This window comes from Budorcas taxicolor, chromosome 11 (assembly GCF_023091745.1).
Source record: "Budorcas taxicolor isolate Tak-1 chromosome 11, Takin1.1, whole genome shotgun sequence".
Classification (NCBI taxonomy): domain Eukaryota; kingdom Metazoa; phylum Chordata; class Mammalia; order Artiodactyla; family Bovidae; genus Budorcas; species Budorcas taxicolor.
The window spans coordinates 114,145,337-114,167,389 of record NC_068920.1 but is presented as its reverse complement, the minus strand read 5'-3'; the positions used below and the strand labels follow the sequence as shown (position 1 = coordinate 114,167,389).

At 38.7% G+C, this 22,053-nt stretch overlaps 1 protein-coding gene across 1 annotated transcript in view; it reads left to right on the top strand.

Moving 5' to 3' along the window:
- The window catches only part of CTNNA2 (catenin alpha 2), a 1,210,173-nt gene extending 1,188,360 nt beyond the window's left edge, over positions 1-21,813 (top strand). The window contains exons 18-19 of the mRNA XM_052647702.1: positions 18,650-18,766; positions 21,526-21,813. Of these exons, the coding sequence (XP_052503662.1) occupies positions 18,650-18,766; positions 21,526-21,813 (405 nt within the window). The remainder of the gene's footprint in view (positions 1-18,649; positions 18,767-21,525) is intronic.
- Positions 21,814-22,053: the final 240 nt, after the last annotated feature.

Below are 22,053 nucleotides of genomic sequence, written 5' to 3'. Positions count from 1 at the left end.
ATGTGTTTTAATTAAATTTAGATTCAGCTACATATTAATGTGGGCTTCCAAGGTGATGCTGGTGGTCAAGAACCTACCTGCCAATGCAGGGGACATAAGAGACTCAGCCTTGATCTCTGGGCCAGGAAGATACCCTGGAATAGGATATGGCAACCCACTCTAATATCTTGCTTGGAGAATCACGTGGACAGAAGAGCCTGACAGGCTGCAATCCCTAGGGTCACAAAGAGTCAGATGTGGCTGAAATGGCTTGGCATGCAGCACAGCACAATATGATAAAACATCGAAATAGTTATTTCTCACTCACATACACTGTCTATGGGTGGTTCAGTGCTAGTATAGTGAAACAGGAGTTATCAAGAATCCAAACTCCTTATGACTTTACTTTCTTGCTCTATTTATCATGAGGCTTCCATTCTCAAATTTATCTTTTGGTCCAAGTTGACAGCAAAGTATTCATCCTCCCATTACCCACAGGAAGAAGAAAAGAGGGGAAAATGGTGTACTTCCTAGTTGTGTTAGAACCCTTTAAAATATTTCTCAGGAACATCTATATCCCTGCCCAGTTGATGTCTACTTACATCATATGATGAATCTGAAAAAAAAAAAAAAAAACAGGAAGAAGTAGGCATGGAGTGGCTGTTATTATCCATGTATACCTTCCATTCAGTGGAACACAAACTGGTTTCTGACTTCCAGTAGAAGTCAAAATGTTTGACCCAGCTGAGCCCCATTTTTCTCAAGTGTAAAGTGAAAAAAATTATAATCTACTTTATTGTGTTGTTTTTAAGCTTAAATGTGTTAATGTGTGCCACAGACTGAGTACAAGGCCCAGAAAGTAGACCAGGTAAATGGGTCACTAACTTTAGTCTTCATTATCTCATCTCTTCCAAAAGATGATGGTCTTTTTATCATGTAGGTATCTTCTTGCTGTCTTTCATCATGTCTACCAGTCAAGCCACTGGACAGATAGTAGTGAACGACCAGCCAATGTCTTTGTCCTCATAGAAATTGTATTTTTTGAGGGGGCGAGGTCACTGAGAGCCCTGGAGGAATCACTGCAGAGAGGTGATAGTTGAAAATATAGAAGGGAATGACTTCAACAGAGAAGTAAAGTAGTGATTCTCATATTTCAGTCTGTAGAAGAATCACATGAGTGTAGCAAATAAAAATGGAGAACCATAGACTTTTCCATCACTGTTCTGACACTCATATATGAGATCAGGAATCTGTATTCTGTTTCTAAACAGTCTGAATGTGGTTACTCATGGATCACACTTTGAAAAATACTAGTCTAAAAAGGAAGGAAAGGAGGAAGGCTAATGGGAAGAGATTACCAGGACTAGAAGTCAGTTTCAACCCTATATTAGAACTCATGGTTTGTCCCAGCAGGCTATTCCAGTCTAGCCTAGTCTAAGTAATCTTTAGCTGTGAGAAACTTGTTGTGGTATCCTGTTGTATAGGACATTTGGCAGGCTCACTGGCATTGCCCCACTAGATGCTTGTATCCATTTCCTTTCCTCAGTAGTGACAATCAAGAGTTTCTCTGACCCTGGCCGAGTATATCCTGGGTTGCAGGGGACAAAATTGCCCCAGATGAGAACCATAGGTCTGGTTGAACTCTTGATCTTGCACCTAGAATATACATACTATTTAAAATCGAGCCTTTTATTTCCTCCCTCTGGAAGGTTAAAAGACAGCAGATTCCAGGTTCCAGACTCATTTACCAAATGACCATTCTAGCCTGGCATCAGGCTGTGAAGGTACACTTCTCTTGAAGCAAGACTCATGAGAATCAATTACCATCATCCCCTAGCTGTAACCTTCATACACCTTTTAAAGGTCCCCATCTCCCTTCTTGGTTACACCAAATGTTCCTGGCTTAGAGACACAGGCATTTCTACTCTCAAAGGCAATTAAGGGCTCTCATAAGAATGTTTAAAAGAAAGTTAGGTAAAATGACTTCAGTTTTTTGCTTTTTACAAACAAGTGTATTGAGTTGAAAACAATTCAACTGTTTTTATAGCACCTTTTTTTTTAAACAAAACATTTTCACGTATCTTTACATATTACTTTATTCTCTCAGTATACTTTTTAATCCTTTTATGATGAGCTAGGTAATCAGTACCTGTTTAAACACAAGGAAAAAGTGATAGTTTATATTTTCTCTTTAAAAATATTAACAAATGCATCAGGCCAAAGGTCTCCTTGAGATTCAAATTACTGATATGAGTTATTTGAGGTATTATTTATGATGAGTAACTCTACAAGGCTGAAATTAGTGCTGGGTGAGCCCTTGAAACTAAGGAAATTGTAGGTAGACATTGAATATATTTTATAGTTTAGCATTAATTCTTTCTACAGAGAAGGTTGGAAAGCTGTAACAGGTGGTGACTTCAGATAAAACAGAGATCACTCTTTCTTTCAAAGCAGTTGCTGTAGTATATTTGAAATATTTACCTTGGCATTTTTTAGTGCATCAGGTAAAGAAATAATGAGGTAGCCTTTACATCTTATAATAAATACAGAAGTGATTTAACTTTGTCAAAGGCTAGATTCACAGGGACTCCAAGTTAGAGACTGTGCCTTGAGGACACTTTCATCTTAATATTAAGTATGATTTTCAGTAGGGGCAAGATACTGTATCAGACTCTCTCCAACTCTTTAATGTTTATCTTTGTTCACTGGTTAAAAGTTGCCATTTTCCTGGAAGTTCACAAAGTGCTTTTTTTTTTTTTAAAGAAGTTTTCCAATTTCATAGATTTGAGTCTTGCTTTCAAAAGAACCACTAATATATTTTCTATGATTTGGGGCAATACTGTTATGCATTTCCAGTCTTTGAGAATACTTTACCCTTTAATCTGTGTTTTTGAAAGTTTCTTGTATAGCTCAACCTCTTTTGCTAGAGGACAGACAATAAGTTGTCTATCCATAGAGGTTCTTTGTTGGACCAAAGAAATAATATTTCCCGTTTTAGACTGAAGGGAACCCTCTGGTGCAGTGGCTATATCTTCTCTAAAATATTCACTCCAGGAGAGACAGATTATAAGGTTCCAAACCAGGTCAAGCCCTGGCAGGCACTTGTAAGGGGGCGTATCCTGGCTTCTCAGGGGAACCACCTTAAATGCCCTTTATTTCTTATTTTATTCAAAAAAGATTGGAGCAGCAGTGTGTTATTAAAAACAGACACAGGAATAGAAATCTTGCACTTAAATCCCTGGTAATTGTCTTATTAGCTGGCAAGTTACTTTTCTTTAAACCTCCATTCCCTCCTGTATCAAATAGTAAGGATAAAGTGATGTATCATTGGGAGGGGTGAAGATCAAGTAATGGAAAATATTGGTGGGGTTGCTCAATATGTATTGAATCTGGAAAGTATCCAAAGTACATTGACCCAATAAAGAGAGGTACTAGTCTACTTTTATCAGTAGGCTGATCTTGCAGATCAGTTTAAGAGGCAGCCTGAACTATGAATCCATCACCCAACTGACTAAATACTGGGGATACACCCACCCAAAGCTACTGTGGCTTATGTGGTGCTAGCCTTTGTGGAGAACATGTCAATAAAGGGTCGGGAATTTTTGTTAATAAATAGCAAGAAGTCTAGTCCTGGAGACAAGACTTGCACATATGCATAAAGTCTTTGAAGACAAAGCAACAAATAACTAATTATTTCATTCTAGCAGGAAATGTAACAGGAATTGAGTTGGAATCACAAGGACAGCTTCATGGATGCTCATATTGCAAGAATGGTTTATCTTTATTTCTTGGTTGACCTTTATCTTTTGGGGGATGTACTCTACAGCCAGTTTTTGGGTCTCCAATAGCAGGTTCCTATGTTATAGTTATTTTGGGAATCATTTCCTGATCATTCTCTATAAACGGGGAAAATTAGATTGTAACTAGACCACCCCATCCATACTCTGCTCTAGTCATGCCCACGGTCAGATGGAGAAAGAAACCTTATTCCTTTTTTTTTTTAATTTATTTTATTTATTTTATTATTTTTTTTAAGTTTTGTTTTGTTTTGTTTATTTATTTTATTTATTTTTTTATTTTTTTAAGTTTTTTATTTTTTTAATTTTAAAATCTTTAATTCTTACATGTGTTCCCAAACATGAACCCTTATCCTGCTAAGGTTTATATTACCCTTACACTACCCTGGGCATCTGATGAAATTGCCCTTCCTGTGCAGTTTCTTGGGCCTGAGATATGCAGGTGGTCAAGTAAGTTATGATGAAGATTCTAAAAGAACTCTCCAAAGGTACCCAAAAATTAAATAATCTTCTATAGTGACATATCTATTTAAAATTTAAAAAGGATTTCAAGTTTAATTTCTCACTTAGACCTCAATAACTGGTAAAAATATATTGGTATTAATAACCCCATTTTACAGTTGAAGAAACAGAAGCTTGGAGAGTTTACAAGGCTGTCATCATCAGCAACTAGCACAGCCAAGATGAGAGCCAGTTTCTCTTTGTGCACTTGTGCTATGCGCATTTGGATATTGCTTGTTCCTGCCTCACTTAGACAAGTAGTTGAACAAGAAATACAGGATATAGTACTGGTCAGACAGTACAGATGATGGTAGAACTAATATATGTTGTGTTCTCAAAAACTGTGTCAAATTTACAACATATCATGGTGCCTACTGTGTGGAGAAGTAAAAGGCTTTTTTTTTTTTTAGAAACTTAGAATAAAAAATTGTTTTTTCATAAAGTTTGGATGAATAGGAAGTAGTGTATGTGATTGCTACCAGGAAGGAGAGTTAGATGTTGTATTTGCTCAAGTTTCCCTTGAACTTGTAGATGACTTTTTGGTTGCTGGAAAGAAAATGAGTAAGTAGAAGATGATGTCCTTGTTCTGTGCCTAATCCCTATCTCATGTGAATCATGATTGCAAGATTGGAAGTTGGTATGACCTTTTTTCCTTCATGGCTTAAGGAAATTCACCTCATTACTGCTTGGTTACATGATTCACACTTGTGAATAGTTAAAATCATAATTCAAACTGAGCTCCAAATAAATGGCACCAACAGCCAGGAATACAGAATTCAGGGCAGGAAAACACTAAGGTGGATTTGCCTGATTAAGGAAAATTGTGTGTCATGTGTCATTTGTCACATGGGTGGATTGAAGCTGATGTTAAAGCTGAAACTCCAATACCTTGGCTACCTCATGTGAAGAGTTGACTCATTGGAAAAGACTCTGATGCTGGGAGGAATTGGGGGCAGGAGGAGAAGGGGAAGACAGGATGAGATGGCTGGATGGCATCACTGACTCGATGGACATGAGTTTGAGTGAACTCCGGGAGTTGGTGATGGACAGGGAGGCCTGGCGTGCTGTGATTCATGGGGGTCTCAAAGAGTCAGACACGACTGAGTGACTGAACTGAACTACCAGTTATGAATTTGTGAACCCATGTTCACAAAGAACTTAATTTTTCTCTGTTCCCTCATATGTAAAGAATGGATGGTAATATATACATTTGGAAGATTATTTATTAAGACACCCAAACTATACCTAGCAAGCACATCTCAGTGTTTTACAGATGCTGGTACTAATTATTGAGGGTGCTTCCCTGGTAGCTCAGATGGTAAAAAATCCACTTACAGTGCGGGAGACCTGGGTTTAGTCCTTAGGTTGGTAAGATTCCCCTGGAAGAGGGCATGGCAACCCACTCCAGTATTCTTGCCTGGAGAATCCCCATGGACAGAAGAGCCTGGCAGGCTATAGTCCATGGAGTTGCAAAGAGCCAGACATGACTGAGTCACTAAGCACAGCACAGCAATTATTGAGGGAGGTGATACTTAAAGAAAGCTCAGTATTTTACACACAGAAAGCAGTAAACACAAAGAATTGAATCATGGATGTTTTCTGAGCAAAGAATGATCCTGAAGCTCTACCACTGAGGGCACAGTGAGAGAGAGAGAGGTCATAAGTCTTTTATTGTAGATGGCTAACATTATTTTCTATATTGTGTCCGTAAATTCCACTCTTCTACTAATGTTATGCCTCTGGGTACTCTTCCATAGAAGAATAAACAGGTTGAAAGCTTGGCGAGTTGGATACTGGACTAGGCTTTGTGCCCTAGCTTTGTGTCTTTGCACAAGCTTTGTGATCTCTTCTTCCCTCATCCAAAAAGTTACAGTTATTTAACAACATTCAGGAAATATTTGTGGAAGAACCATATGCCAGACACTGTTTTAAGTGTTTATGATATAGCTAGGGGTGAGGGACAATAAACCCACGAATAAAATATTTGCTGGATGGTGATATGTATATGAAAAAATATTAAAATGGAAAGATAATAGCAAATTAAATGCCAAGGGTGAGTCAATGGAGTTGATCTTTGGAAAGACAAGATATTTCACCAAGATACTGATTATTTTATTAAGATCTGATAGAGCTGAGGGGCCAAGCTTTGCAAATATCTGGAGGAAGACCATTCTAGGCAGAGGGAAAACATACAAAATCCCTGAAGGACAGGCATCACTGACATGTCTGAGCAATAGTTAAGAGACCAATATTTAATAGTGGAGTGAACAAGAGAGAAATCAGAACAGTTGGGAACCAGATTTCATGACCCTGAAGGTCACTTTGATGGCTTTGGATTTTACAAAGACTAAGATGAGGAACTGCTGGACAATGCTGAGAAGAAATGTGATATTATCTGAGTTCATAGAACAGCACCATTATGGCTCCAATTATAGGGAGAAAGAGTAGGAAGCAAGCAAGGAAACTGTTAGGGGATGATATTGCAACAATCTAACAGGAGATTCTGATGGAGGTCGGCCATGTAGATAATAATGAAAAAGGTGAGAAAAGGTCAAATATTGGAATTATTTCAAAGATGCTGTTGACTGAATATGATGGCAGATTATATGCTGGCTCAGAGAGAACAAGATGTAATATAAGATTCTGGGTTTTTAACTTAAACAGTTGGAAGAATTGTGTTGTCAATAACTTAGACTAAGAAGACAGTGGTGAGGGCAGGTACCTCTCACTTGTCTCTGGAGTGTTAGGAAGAGTAATTAAGAAAAGTCTACAGAAGACTAGAAGATTCTCTAAATGTCACAGGTCTTTGTGAAAGTAACCAGTCTTGCAAGAAACTAAAGTAGGATATAAAATTTAAATACTTACAACTCACTGGGTGTGTTCTGAATTCAAGGTAGGACATATCTACCTGAATCTGTGACAGTGTATACAGTGAATACTTGGAAAATAATTGAATATGTGATAAAACTGGTAGTGAGCTGACATCTCACAAAGAGAAAAATATTGACTAGGAAGAAAGACAAAGATTTAGAGGGTGTGATTCAATGTCTACTCAATGAATATTTCAAAGTAGGCAGAAAAATGTATTCAGTTATAAAAAGCCATGGATCAACTGCTCTAATTCAAAACTAATTTAATTAAAATTACTGGCTTTAAAAGATGCATTATACTAAAGACCTCTTATGCGTTCTTGAATGATGATATCCATTTCTTCTTGTAATTCTCATTTCTGTAATAAAAGAAGAGGGGAAATTTTAGGTTGACATAGTGAATTATTTTGTATATTTCATATATGTCTAACATTGCAGTTTTCCACATTGTATTTAAGAGATTATTCTTTATATGATAATGATGGGGAAATGATATTAATATACTGCTGTTAATCAAAGCCTTTGGGGGAACAGCTCAAAGGCCCATAGTAGGTATGGTGAATGGGTCTAATCTTGATTGCTCACACTTATCAATTGCTAATGATTGACTGGGCTGTTTTTCTAAAAGTATTTTAATTTATATATTTGACTGTGTCAGGTCTTAGATACAGCATGCAGGATCTTTGTTTGTGCTACGTGGACTCTCTGGTTGAGGTGCACAGACTTAGTTGCCCTGTGGCATGTGGAGTCTTAGTCCACCCACCAGGAATTGAACTCATGCCCCCTGCATTGAAAGGCAGATTTTAACCACTGGACTACCAGGGAAGTCCTTGGCTGTTTTGAGAAGAATTCTGAGACTATGTCTAGGACCAGTAGAACAAACGATTGTTATTGACTCGACAAGCCGACTAGAGGCAACAATGAAAAAAAATGGTAGCAGGTGTGTCACACATGAACCGTCCTTTCTTTCACTAAAAGAGACATTTCTGGAAGAGGCTTGGAGCATTGACAAGTATAACTTGTTTAAAGGTTGCTCATGCTGCTTTTCTTTTTTCCCCCAGCTGACCTACTTCTTGCTATCTCCTGGCCTTTTCAGGCTGTAGCCTAGGCAGTGTCCTCTCTTTATAGTTTCATTTAGTTACCCTGAATTTTTTGGTTAGTATATTTTCAATAGACCTTATTTTATTTAGTCTGTATATAAAATATAGCTATATTTTAGTTAGTCTGCCCTTTGCTAACTTTTATTTGGCTAATAAATATGAGCGCTGTATAACCAAATTGGTTATACACCAACCCACACCAGCAAGATTGGCATGCTCATGTTCTGGGAAGTTGGGCAGATGAAACTTTAAAGCACCCCCAAAGAATATGTGGATTGAACCCTGTGAGTCTATGGATGGATGAAGATAATGAGATAAGCCAATTTTAGTTGAAGACAGTAGGTGCTAGGTCCAATGGGCTAAAGAATAAGAATAGCTCATTTTATAGAACAATAGATTTAAGACTTTAGAGAAAAAATCTAGGGAACTCAGTTGTATTTAAATAGAGTTGAAGAACAGTGCTTGAGAGGTTGATCCTCAGTATTTGGTGGGCAAAAGGGAAACCATGTTTGAGGTATCCAGGACTGTCAACCAGGTTCTGACAACAGTGTAACAGTGGAATTAATTAGGCTGTTAAACTTCCCAGGTAACATTATTTGTTTTTTAGTAAGAAATACCTGAAAATCATATCTTAACCAAAATGAAGACCCTGGTTTTTTGGAGAGGGCTGAATTTTTTTGAAATGTTAGGCCATGTATGTTGTTGGGTAAAATGTTTTATACTATTTCTTTTGATGCCTCTCAAACTAGATCTTTAAACATTACTTTCCCAGACCAGATTATCTTCCCTCCATCTCCTACTAGGGTCATCTTGACTTTTTTACTACCAAGTCTTTCTCCAACCCTTGCAAGCCCTAAATATTCTTAGATATTTTGGATACCATACACAAATCCCCTGTGTTTTCTTGTACTGAATCTTGAGTCTTCCTTCCTCTATCTAAAAGTTTCAGTAGTGCTAGAAAAAATACAACTTTTGCTGCTTTTCTATTCTCCTTGTGAACTTCTCTTTTTATCCCTAAAACCTTTCAACTAATTATTAGGTATTAACAGCAGACCAAGGTGATGGTAGAGAGTCCCAAATGCTGGATAGAATGGATGAAGGTTTATGATTTTCTAAGATCCTCCATGTGCTTTAGGCTTCCCTAGTGGTCCAGAGGATAGAGTCTGCCTGCAATTCAGGAGACTCAGATTCAATCCCTGGGTCAGGAAGATCCCCTAGATATGGCAACCCGCACCAGTATTCCTGCCTGGAGAAATCCCCATGGACAGAGAAGCCTGGCAGGCTACACCATGGGGTCGCAAAAAGTCAGACACGACTGAGGGACCACTCTCACTTTCACTTTCTTTCCATGTGCTAGGTGTCCAGCTTCACGGGCATTATTATTATCTAATTCAATACTTAATTCTACAAAGTCCTTTTTTTTTCACTTTTACTTTAGATAAAATAAGAGATAATTTCGGGTAGTGCTAGGTTAAGTAGCTCTCTCAACATCACACAGCCAGTGATTAGTCCCATCAGGGTTTGACCCTGGGTTTTGAATCCAGAGTCCAACTTTTCTTCACTATAAGAGAGGAAAAGATAGAACAGGATAGAGCAACAGAGAGAGCTGGAAGTAGAGCATGAACTATAAGAATATATTGCCAGTAGGGAGAGAATGTTTACGATTTGGAAAAATGGGGTGTAAAGAGGGGACTAGGATCTGAAAGGCAGCAAACACTCCTTGGGGAAGGCATCTCTTCTGCTGCTCTTTTCTCTCTTCATCCAGAACTCAGGTAGCCACAGAGGAATTGATCCTGGAGAAGGAAATGGCAATCCACTATATTATTCTTGCCTGGGAAATCCCATGGACAGAGGAGCCTGGTGGGCTACAGTCCATGGGGTTGCAAAGAGTTGGACATGACTTAACTACTAAACAACAATAACAGATTCCACATACCCAATGAGGAGAGAGGCATTGGCTGGATGAGAGTTTAGTTTCCCCAACGTATGACTAATGCCACATGATATAGCTGCTAGTGATTGAATGTGGAGGGGAGTGAATGGAAGGAGATGAATCATCCAGACATCCAGCTTACTCAGTTCCCAGCACAGTCCTCCATCAACCAGCATCGAAACTGTGGTCCTTACTCTTGACCTATTCTTCACTTAGTAGTTGCACATTGCATGCTGGCTCCTAGGGGCCATTTTGTAAGGTTGCTTTCATCACTTTACAAGAGACCTATCACAGCCATACAAGTTCAGCACATCTGAGAGTACTGGTCTCCTTGGTGGCTCTTTGTGATCCATTTTGTGAAGATGTATCTCTCTTGGATTCTTGGACACTGGCTTGTGTTAAATTTGCCTCTCAATAATGATAATGCAGCTTAGGGAGGCAGAATGGAGGAAATAAAGGGATCAAAGGTAGTGATCTTCTGCTAGCTGGCTGCCCTACAAGGAAGTCTAAAAGAAGCTTTAGCCCTTTAAAGGTCTGAACCTTAGATGGTGAACACAAGATCAGAGATGAAAGATCAACAATCAATGCATGGTTTATTTATGTGATGTAAAGATTGTCTCCCGGGCCAGGAATATCTCTCTCTCGTGTGTGTGTGTGTGTGTGTGTGTGTGTGTGTGTGTGTATGTGTGTATGTATGTATGGTAAAGAATCTGCCTGAAATGCAGGAGCTGCAGGAGACACATTCAATCCCTGGTTGGGGAAGATCACCCAGAGCAGGGCATGGCAACCCACTCCAGTAATCTTGCCTGGAAAATCCCCATGGACCAAGGAGCCTGGCGGGCTACAGTCCATTTGCAAAGAGTCAGACACTAGTGAAGCGACTTTGTATATATCCATTAACATATCCACTAACACATCTTCTCTTGTTGGATATATTTCCTATGCTTCTATTGTTCTGTGAAAGCAACCCAGAGAAGACCTCTGGGCGAGGAGATCCTAATATATAGGGAAAGAAAAAAAAAAAAAGAAATATAAAACAATGAAATGAAGACAACCTGGAGAAGTAGAGATGCCTGTTTATAATTTTCCAAGGGTTAACACATCCCAATACTCCTATTTCTCTTTGGATTCCAAGGTTAGCAAGAATGCCTTGCTTGGGGTTGAGCAAAAACTTTTCTGCCTTTAATGGTGAGGGAAAAAAATGGCTCTATACCATATTTAGGAAATTTGTTGACTGTAATTAAGCCTTCATGGGAGTCCCTAAGGTTTACTTACCTATAATTGAAAAAATGCAAATGAAGAGAGTTAATCAGTAGACTAGCTGACTAGGAAGAGCTACTACCTATTGAAATGAACTGGAAAGGAAAACACAAATATGTCCAGTTGGGAAGGTTACCTGAGAGCCAATTGGTAAATTTCTCAGCAACACTGGAGATTTTTTTCTTAGCCTGGCTGAGACTGCAAGGCTTTTCTGCTAAGGTCTTTGCCAATTCATCTTGAGCCATTTCATACAGATTTCCTAACAACTGGCCTCAGCCTTGGTAGAGCACCAGCTGCCTCCCTGGCAGCACTCAAGGAAACTCTGCAGAAAAAAATAGTGAACCTCTTGTCCTTCTTTCTGTTGTGACTGATCCACTACTTAAAGTTGTAAAACTTCTCAAAATCTTGTAATCAACTGGGAACATCCTTGGGATGAAACTAACTAACTCTTTAGGAGTTAAACTACAGTATTTTCACTCTGTTATCAAGGATTGGTGCATGTTCTAATATTAATAGATTTAATGCAGCTTATTTTCTCTTTAACAGTAATCACAGATACCTGTGATGGCCATTTGCACTTCAGACATTATACTTGTTATTATATTCAGCTAATTTTTATCACCTGATTTAAATCACCCCTCCCTCCAATGCTTTGCACTTCTGTTCATACTATGTCTTCTATTTAATGATTTCATTAATTAGCAAATCATGCTATGATGTCTGTCAAATGTGGCTCAGACAGTAAAGAATCTGCCTGTAATGCAGGAGGTGTGGGTTCAGTCCCTGGGTCGGGATGATCCCCAGGAGAAAGAAATGGCAACCCCCTCCAGTATTCCTGCCTGGAGAATTCCATGGACTGGGAGCCTAGCAGACTATAGTACATGGGGTCCCAAAGAGTCAGACACGACTGAGCTACTAAAACACGATGTTGTCAGTACAATATTCAATTTCTCCCTGAAATTTAACTACAGGGAAAAATAAAGATTAAGTGCTGCACCATTTAGATAAAAATACTTGTCTGTGATAGGAGTAGTAGTAACAAATGCAGAAAGTATTAAACCATTTAAATATAGAAGTAGAGATATATAGTGGAGTATGTACTGTGTTCTAAACTGTATCAAGTTGTTTTAGACATCTGTCAAAATATGACCTCTTGGAGAAGGAGGAGAAGAAATTTTGTTTCCCATGCCACTGAGCAGATTCTGAGGGAGCAAAGTGCCATGGTTGATTAATAATGCCTGCCATGAACACCTAGGGGTTAGTAGCAAATTGCTGCCCTCTATGTTCACCACTTGGAGAAGGCAATGGCAACCCACTCCAGTACTCTTGCCTGGAAAATCCCATGGACAGAGTAGCCTGGTAGGCTGCAGTCCATGGGGTTGCTAAGAGTTGGGCACGACTTCACTTTCACTTTCACTTTTCACTTTCATGCATTGGAGAAGGCAATGGCAACCCATTCCGGTACTCTTGTCTGGAGAATCCCAGGGACGGGGGAGCCTGGTGGGCTGCCTGCCGTCTATGGGAGCCCAGAGTCGGACACGACTGAAGCGACTTAGCGGCAGCAGCAGCAGCCTGTTCACCACTGTCACTAGCTTAATAGGAAAGAATTTGGCTTTGCTAGTTTATTTCATTGTTGATGTTTGATGAGGAAGAGTGAGTGGGCTTGGGCACTGAAATGAGGGATTTCCACACAGAAATCAACTTTTTTGCAAGCATGGAAATATCCATGAAGGGGGAAAGATGCAATTTTCACCATGTCTTTGTTTGCTTCAGTTATTTATTACCCTGGACTTGCTAGCATTTTAAAAAAGTGTTATTGATATAGACTCTGGAAAAAGTAGGCAGATATTTCAAGGTATTTCAAATGTATCACAGTTTCTGAGGAGATCAAATATCTCTTCAAAGCCTCATGGATTTTTTAAACATGAAATGTTCTTCTTGGCGGATAATAGGCTGCAATGTTCTGGTTTTCTAACCTCCCATTCATTAACGGCAAAGCTGACTTGTAGCAAAACCTCTGTTTTTTTTTTTTTCCTTCCTGAAAGCAATTTGTGACTCCTTTTAGAGAGATAACTTCTTAAATATAAATAAATGACCAGCTACAGTCGAGAGATTCTAGTTTTTTCAGGGTATTTACTTTCAATTTATTATAAGTTCTTCCATCACAACTTCTTCCCATCCAAACTGGGATGGGAAGTTTGGCCTTGAATATGTATAGTATAGCCCCATTAAAATACTTCTTGTTCTTATATGTTAAACACTAAAGTAGTTCCATTAAAAGATCTTGCAAGGGGCTAAAATGGACTCTCCCCATTTTAACATTTTGAAAGTCATCAGCACCATCAGTTCTGAGTTGAGAAAATCAAAATAGCCTAGGCCCATAAGGGGCTGGGTTTCTTCTCCCAGGCTCTCCTAAGCTTTTTGGGGTAATCATTCTTCAGTTTTTATATTTCAAAATCACCTTCAAAATGATTTTGTTTATTTTGTTCAATTTAACTTAGCCAGTAGTTCCATGACATTTGGTATTATTTTTAATGCAAGGACAGATTGTTTTGTACTTGGGATTTGCATGAACTGCCATTTCTGATTCATTATTTTGTGGTAATAGATAATCAGCTTTTTACAAAATAGATTAATTTCCAGGTTGTGTTTCTATCTCTACATGCATATTTTAAATGGATTAATGTAGAACATAGTGAAATTCTAATTCTCTTCTGTAATTATATGTCCGATCCTCACAAATTAACATCCTAAGATGTTCACTGTGTCATATGTGGTTAATCTAAAGCATTTCTCTCCACCTCTTTCACATTATTTTGCACTTTTGTCAGTGTCATTGGTGGGAGGGTGGGTAGTTTTGTTTTTTAAACCAGCTGTTAAATCTAAACTGCATTTGGTTTATTGCTGGTTAGTCCCAAAAGTTCACCATTATTATCAAGGGTGAGGGATTGCTAATTACTTAACAGAATCAAAAGTAGCCTTGTCTGTCAAGTGAATAGTTAAGATATTTCTTGATGATGTTATGTCTTAGATTATTAAAAGAATATATTGATTTTGATAGTAGAAGTATAATGCTGGAAAAAATTTTAGTAGATTCATTGGGCTTTTTGACCTGAGGGCAGAATATGGATTTAATATTTCATTCTACATTCTATCATGTCTCTCTGTAGAAACACTAAATAAGGAATGTGAAGGGAAGAAAAAATCAGAAATTGACATAAGTTGTATACTTAGAGTATGCAGAACTGGGAAAACCGATATAAACAAAACATGGTTTTCTTGAATTTCACTCACAGAATTTCAGCTCTCCCTCTGATAACTCACTCCGCTTACTTATAGCACACACACTATTCCATTTGTCCAAAGTTAAACTCAACAGTTGAGCACTGCAGCATCCCTCTTGTTTCTATTAATATCACCTGGATGAATTCATCCATATATACCCATCTGTATGATATTTAAAATTGTCCTTCTTCAGCATTCTTAACCATCTAGGCACCAACAATGTTCTGTTCAGTCCATCAAAGTGAGTTAAGACATCATGTCCACCAGTAAGCTTTATTTTCCTACCCTATCCCTATCTGATTCAAGGTAGATTCCTCTATTTTCTAGGATTTTAGCACCTCACATCCAACTAAAGGATATATAATAGAGCATTAAAACTTCATAGGAATCACGAAGAGTTGGACTTGACTTAGAAACTGAAAAAAATTAAAACTTTTGGTTTAATATTTGTATACCCAACACTTAAGCCCAGTGGTTGACACAACATAGTTACAATAGGTATCTATTGTGAAGAAATCCTTAGATGAATAAATGTATAAGTAGATGGATGTAAGGTAAAGAGTAAATGATAATTAGTGTTTCAAGAATGTGGTTGCACCCTCATGTGTGATTTGAGTCTTGCAGTCACGTTTGTGTCAAATTCTGTTTCTACTGAAACTAAGCACCTCTTGCAATATTAACCCCATGTTAATGAAATAGCATAAAACTTAAGGACATGGGGTTTCAGAAATCTCCAGGTGATCCTCTAAACTTTAAAGATTCATTATAAGCACTTTTCACAACAATCTTCAGCTTTGACATGAGGAATTAGCACAAATATTGATTAATGGAAGAATCATAATTCAGGAAAGTCTTCCCCCTAGTATTTCTGCCTATTCAAAACACAAAATAAGAAAATGCAGGGAAAAAGATATCTATTAGGTGTTAAATGAGGTGAAGAAGAATAGAGTGGTAAGAGAGGTAGAAAAAGAGCCAGAAAAACCCTATAAAAATGACTGTAAAACAGTTCTCCCACCCCTATTTGCTTTTCATGGACTGTAATAGAACAAGATGTGAGCAAACATCTGTTGCCTTTTTAAAATAGTACTTTGATATTTTAAAAAGAATAGTGACAGAATTAGAAGAAGCCTAATTTCTGTGGTTAGGGACAACAGACACCTATGGGATGGAATGGGGAGACTTAGTCTAGCACAGTTTGATGAAATTTAGGACTGTGGATTCGTCTGCTATCACAACTCTGAGAAAACAGCATGAAGCAATGGATAGAGCATGGACTCTGAAATTAGGCTTTCTGGGATTGAATCTTGGCTTTACCACTTACTGCCATCATGATACAGGACAAGCTGTATGGCCCTTCCAAGTCCCAGTTGAACACAATAGTATTTCCTCTATCATAATGAGATTGGGTGAGAGAAGGGAAACCTGAGAAGCCAGTCCAGAGAATGACTCAGTGTCACATATGCTAAACGTAAGCTATTATTTATTTTTTTTAATTAAGTAGCCACTTGTCTTAGACTTGATAGAGGAATTTTAGGACTTCCCCAATGGCTCAAGTGGTAAAGAATCTGCCTACAATGCAGGAAACACAGGAGATGCAGGTTTGATCCCTGGATCAGGAAGATCGCTTAGAGGAGGAAATGGCAACCTACTGGAATTTCTTGCCTGGAGAATCCCATGCACAGAGGAGCCTGCTGGACTACAGTCTGTAAGGTCTTAAAGAGACAGATAGGACTGAAGCGACTTAGCATGCATGCATGCTGCACATCCAACACCCAGAGACAAAGTTATAAAGAATCCAGGCTCTGAGGATAAGACCAAAAATCACAGATCAGGAGATAGAAGCTCTCACTAGACTCAGTCATGATGTTTATAGGATTCCCTGTTCATGTGTGATCGGTCATGTCTGACTCTTTTGTGACCCTGTGGACTGTTGCTCACCAGACTCCTCTGTCCATGGAACTTTCCAGGCAAGAATACTAGAGTGAGTTGCCATTTCCTGCTCCAGGAGATCTTCCAGACCCAGGGATTGAACCCACATCTCTTTATCTCCTGCACTGGCAGGCAGATTCTTTACCACTGAGTCACCTGGGAAGCCCATAGGATACCCAGACAGAGTTAATAAATGAGATTTGTTCATTTTGAATGATAGGTTGTGACTGAAAAACAAGATCCCAGAAACTGAGTGAGGCTTAAGGGAAGTAACGCAGTATAGTGATTCAGCTGTTCGGCTTTGGTGAGAAAAGGATAGTACGGGTCCTAATTCCTACTTTGCCGATTCATGGTATCTGGTCCCATCACTTCATGGCAAATAGATGGGGAAACAGTGGAAACAGTGGCTGACTTTATTTTGGGGGGCTCCAAAATCACTGCAGATGGTGACTGCAGCCATGAAATTAAGATGCTTACTCCTTGGAAGGAAAGTTATGACCAACCTAGACAGCATATTAAAAAGCAGAGACATTACTTTGTCAACAAAGGTCCGTCTAGTCAAGGCTATGGTTTTTCCAGTAGTCATGTGTGGATGTGAGAGTTGATCTATAAAGAAAGCTGAGTGCCGAAGAATTGATGCTTTTGAACTATGGTGTTGGAGAAGACTCTTGAGAGTCCCTTGGACAACAAGGAGATCCAACCAGTCCATCCTAAAGGAGATCAGTCCTGGGTGTTCATTGGAGGGACTGATGTTGAAGCTGAAACTCCAATACTTTGGCCACCTGATGTGAACAGCTAACTCATTTGAAAAGACCTTGATGCTGGGAAAGGTTGAGGGCAGGAAGAGAAGGGGACGACAGAGGATGAGATGGTTGGATGGCATCACCGACTCAATGGACATAAGTTTGGGTGGACTCCCGGAGTCAGTGATGGACAGGGAGGCCTGGCGTGCTGCGGTTCATGGGGTCACAAAGAGTTGGACACGACTGAGTGACTGAACTGAACTGAACAGGAACAATTTACCTTACCTCACCTCCCTAAGTTTTCCTTTCTTCATCTGTAAAAGGTGTTGTAGAGGTTTCTATTTGAAGGATTTTTTACTCTGCTGCTGCTGCTACTAAGTTGCTTCAGTCGTGTACAACTCTGTGTGACCCCATAGACGACAGCCCACCAGGCTCCTCCATCCCTGGGATTCTCCAGTCAAGAATACTGGAGTGGGTTGCCATTTCCTTCTCTAATGCATGAAAGTGAAAAGTGAAAGTGAAGTCACTCAGTCGTGTCCAACTCCTAGAGACCCCTTGGACTGCAGCCTACCTCCGTCCAGGGGATTTTCCAGGCAAGAGTACTGGAGTGGGTTGCCATTGCCTTCTCCTTTGATTCTTGAGTCATAAAAATTAACTAAAAGGACTAAAGCAATGCCAAGCAACTTCTAAACATTCAATCAATGTTGGTTGTTATTATAAGAGCTTCGTTTACACATATTCCTTAACATGTTTTTTTTGAAAATGCCTTAGTTACAGTATAATCACAAAATAGAATGCAGTTATGTGAAATAAGTTTTCATAAACCTTCTATTTAAATATTATCTTGAAATGTAGCTTTATGGTTTCTAAGGTATTTTCTTTAGAAAGTGAATTTTTAACAAAATGTTCCACTTGGAAACCAGGTCTCAATGCTGTTTTGGACAAGTATAAAGGAAATCCATTTTTAAATAAAACAAATTATGATGGTGCTGAAAATGATCTAAATCATTATGGTGGGTAAAGAGCAAATGGTAAAATTTACCCTTAGGGAATTCAATTTTTAAGAGAAAGTCAAATTTTGCATTGATTTTGGATTGGCCTTACTATCTTGGAATGTATTTGCTCAGGCTTAGCTGGACCTCACCTCCTCATTTTGCCTTGCCATAAGTTTAGTACCTCCCCTACCAGGTGGTTTGAACAAAATCATTGGCTCAATCATGCAGAATCATCTCACTCTCAACCAATGTGTTAGGTTTATTCACAGGATTCGTGCGTCAGGCTGGGAGAACAAAGGGGTTCTGAAGAAGAAAGAGGCTATCATATTTTTGCAGCAGAATTAGACACCATCTATCTGAAAATGGAATCTGTGGTAAAAATCTCCAGATTACTTGTAATTCTTCTCTTTGGACTTACTCAGTTCTCCCAAGATTTGCCTTTCCAAGGACAATTTAAAATACAATAGACATACTTTGTCTTATTCTACTTCTACTAATTCTGTTGCTCCAAAGCAAATCAACACAACTGTCCCTGATGTATTAATATCATTCTACCCTCTCTTCACTCGTAGCCCACAATAGAATCAACTAACTTTGTGAATGAATATTGCTCATTTTTGAAACCTGACAGACTTTTATGGGGAACTGTCAATTGGCTGAGGGGTATTGTATCTAGCTCTAAAGAAACCATGATTGATCTCCTAATTGTCCCAGCATGTTGCTATCTTATCTCTTTTCTTCATTATTTATATTCCTACCTGAAAGTATCATTGGAAAGATGAAAAAGTGAAATTCAATCAGTTAACGAGCTGTGATGTTACCAAACTTGTGGATGGTGAAAGTCTTGAAATCATTGGATGAAACAGGCCTTGAGATAGTCTTTGGGTTTCATTAATCCAGAGGTTCTCAACCTTTGGCATGAATCAGAATCTCCTGGATTACCAGTTTTTTATTTGGGAATTTTGGGATTGGCCTAAGAGATTGCATTTTGAAAAGGTTCCCAGGTGATGCTGATACTGCTGGTTCAGAGACCATACTTAGAACATCACTGCACTAATCTGTGCTTGGCTTCCCTTCTATTAATGTGAATAATCTAGAATTTTCTTTTTCTTAGCTGACTTTAGAAATTTATGCTGTATAAAGTAAACATTATTGGTTAAACGGTTATTTTGGTATATGGACATCATATACAGTGTAATAGAATTGGTAATGTAAGTAATTACTCTATCCATTTGGTTGATTTAACTTGCAAAGCAGTCAATTATATATTCCTTGAGTCATGGCTCTAATCCACAAATCTCTGCTTCGCTATATTATTGTGGAGTCAGTGTAATACTGACGTTTAATTTATGTGTGTATGTATGAGTGTGTGTGTATGGTGAAGCCTTAATTTTATGGCATTGTAAGAAATTCATACTTAAAAAGCTCCTTCTGTTGTTTTCTCCAATGACCTGATTTTATAAGCTTTTTGTGGTAGAAGAATTGAGTTTATTTCTCATAGAGTTTTTTAAGCTCAGAATATGTTTATTTAGCTTTAATACAGGATGTAAAACAGATAATAGCCAGGACAACATAATAGAGCCCTTAGATATAACATCTGATGTCCCCAGTCACCACTTGAGACTTGCTTGGTTCACAGGAAATGACAAGTTAAGTGAATGCAGGTCATATCACCTGGGGAGTCACAGTGTTTGGGGTCACTGGGCATAAACACTGTTAATTCCTCACACCCAGAGGTCGTATGCCTCATTCCCATTCTCTGATATAGCTACAGTCATTGATTACAAGTTATACAGTGAACAGCCTCAGCAACTAGGAGCACATTCCTTAGCAACAGCCTTGATTTCCTCATTTACCTGCAATGGGATACATTTCCTTAACTGATACTATAAGTTTGAAGAGCCGATTACATTCAGGCATCCCTGAAGCTGGAGTATTATTTGTAGTCCAGCTGTTAATTCTTTCCTGTCACTGGGTGACACATACAGTCCTGACTGAATGGGAGTCTGGGATATGCAGTTTTGAACATTTTCAGCTTTTGTGGTCCAGGAGTTTGAAACAGATATTGAATGGTCTAGTATGAAGTATGTAACATGCTGCCTAACTGGTGAAAAGCAGAAAAGAGGTAACTTGAAAAATCCCTGGCCTTAGAGTCTGGATATGAATTTCCACACCTATACTGCTCTAAGCTGTGACTTGTCTTAACAATTTTAAAGTCCTCCTACGCAATAGGGTGGCAGTATGGCACAGTAGTACAGTCTTGAAGGACCCTATCACTTAAGCTGTGTAAACTTGAGAAAATTACTAGATCTCTGCATACACTAGATCTCTCACCATATGATGGCAATGACAGTAATACCTACGTCATAGCATTGTTGTGAGAATTGAGTGGGGAAAAGTTCTTAAAGTAGCATTTGGCACTTCTTAAAAAAAACAATAGTTCATTTAGCACATGAATAGGGGGGTCTTATTGAATGCTCTCTGATCTGAACACACCTAACACGATTGTTGATATTTTTATATGAGGTACATTTAAGACCTGAGAAAAGTCAGATAGATACTGTAGAATGTCAGACATCTAATTAAAAAGTCAGTGTATCCATGGATATATTCTTCTGCCTAGCTGCCTGCATCCCTATCAATCCAGAGGTCAGGGTGGAGAAATTATTTATAAATAGACACTTTCACTGGGAGGACCATAAAACTGAGATGGAAAACCTTTATAACTTTTTATTCTTCAGTGCCTGCCAAATGCTTTTCAAACATTTAAGTAATTGTTATCATTACCAGTCAGCCTAATGTAATAACATTAGGTGTTCCACTTTGGAAAATTTCTGTTATGTTGGAATTCTTACGTGATGAAAAAAAAGTTTTGTCTTTAGAGGTATTGAGATTTTAGAAAACTGTATATCATCAAATATCCCCTTTTTTTCTCCTTCTTATGGTGGGATTAGGAATAGAAGACAGGTGACTGTTTTTTAACCTATTCACCTTATCATGTAATAATCTGCTCCTTTATGGAAATACTGTATACCTGCACAGACACAACTTTGTTTTAACTGTGAAATTGCACCTCCATCTTCTGAATGCTGGGCCTTGACTAACCCATTTTTATCTCGTTCTTCTACTATAGCTGGACAGTGCCACGTCACTCATCCAGGCAGCTAAAAACCTGATGAATGCTGTTGTCCTTACGGTGAAAGCATCGTATGTGGCCTCAACAAAATACCAGAAGGTCTATGGGACAGCAGCTGTCAACTCACCTGTCGTGTCCTGGAAGATGAAGGCACCAGAGAAGAAGCCCCTTGTGAAGAGAGAAAAGCCTGAAGAATTCCAGACACGAGTGAGACGAGGTTCTCAGAAGAAACACATTTCGCCTGTACAGGCTTTAAGTGAATTCAAAGCAATGGATTCCTTCTAGGACGATAGGCTTTAACAAGAAAGCTTTTTCTTTCTTTTTCTTTTTTTTTTTTCCTTTTGAATTCCATTTTTGTATGCATACCTGCTGACTCATATGCCTCTGGCATGGGGAAAATAAGGAACAGTGTCTGTTTGCATGTAAGGTGAGAGGAGATCAATACCACTGATCCATCTCTAGCCTGGGGAAGAGACAGGAAATTCCTGTCCCGAGGTGGCACAGAGCTGTCCTTTGCAACATTCT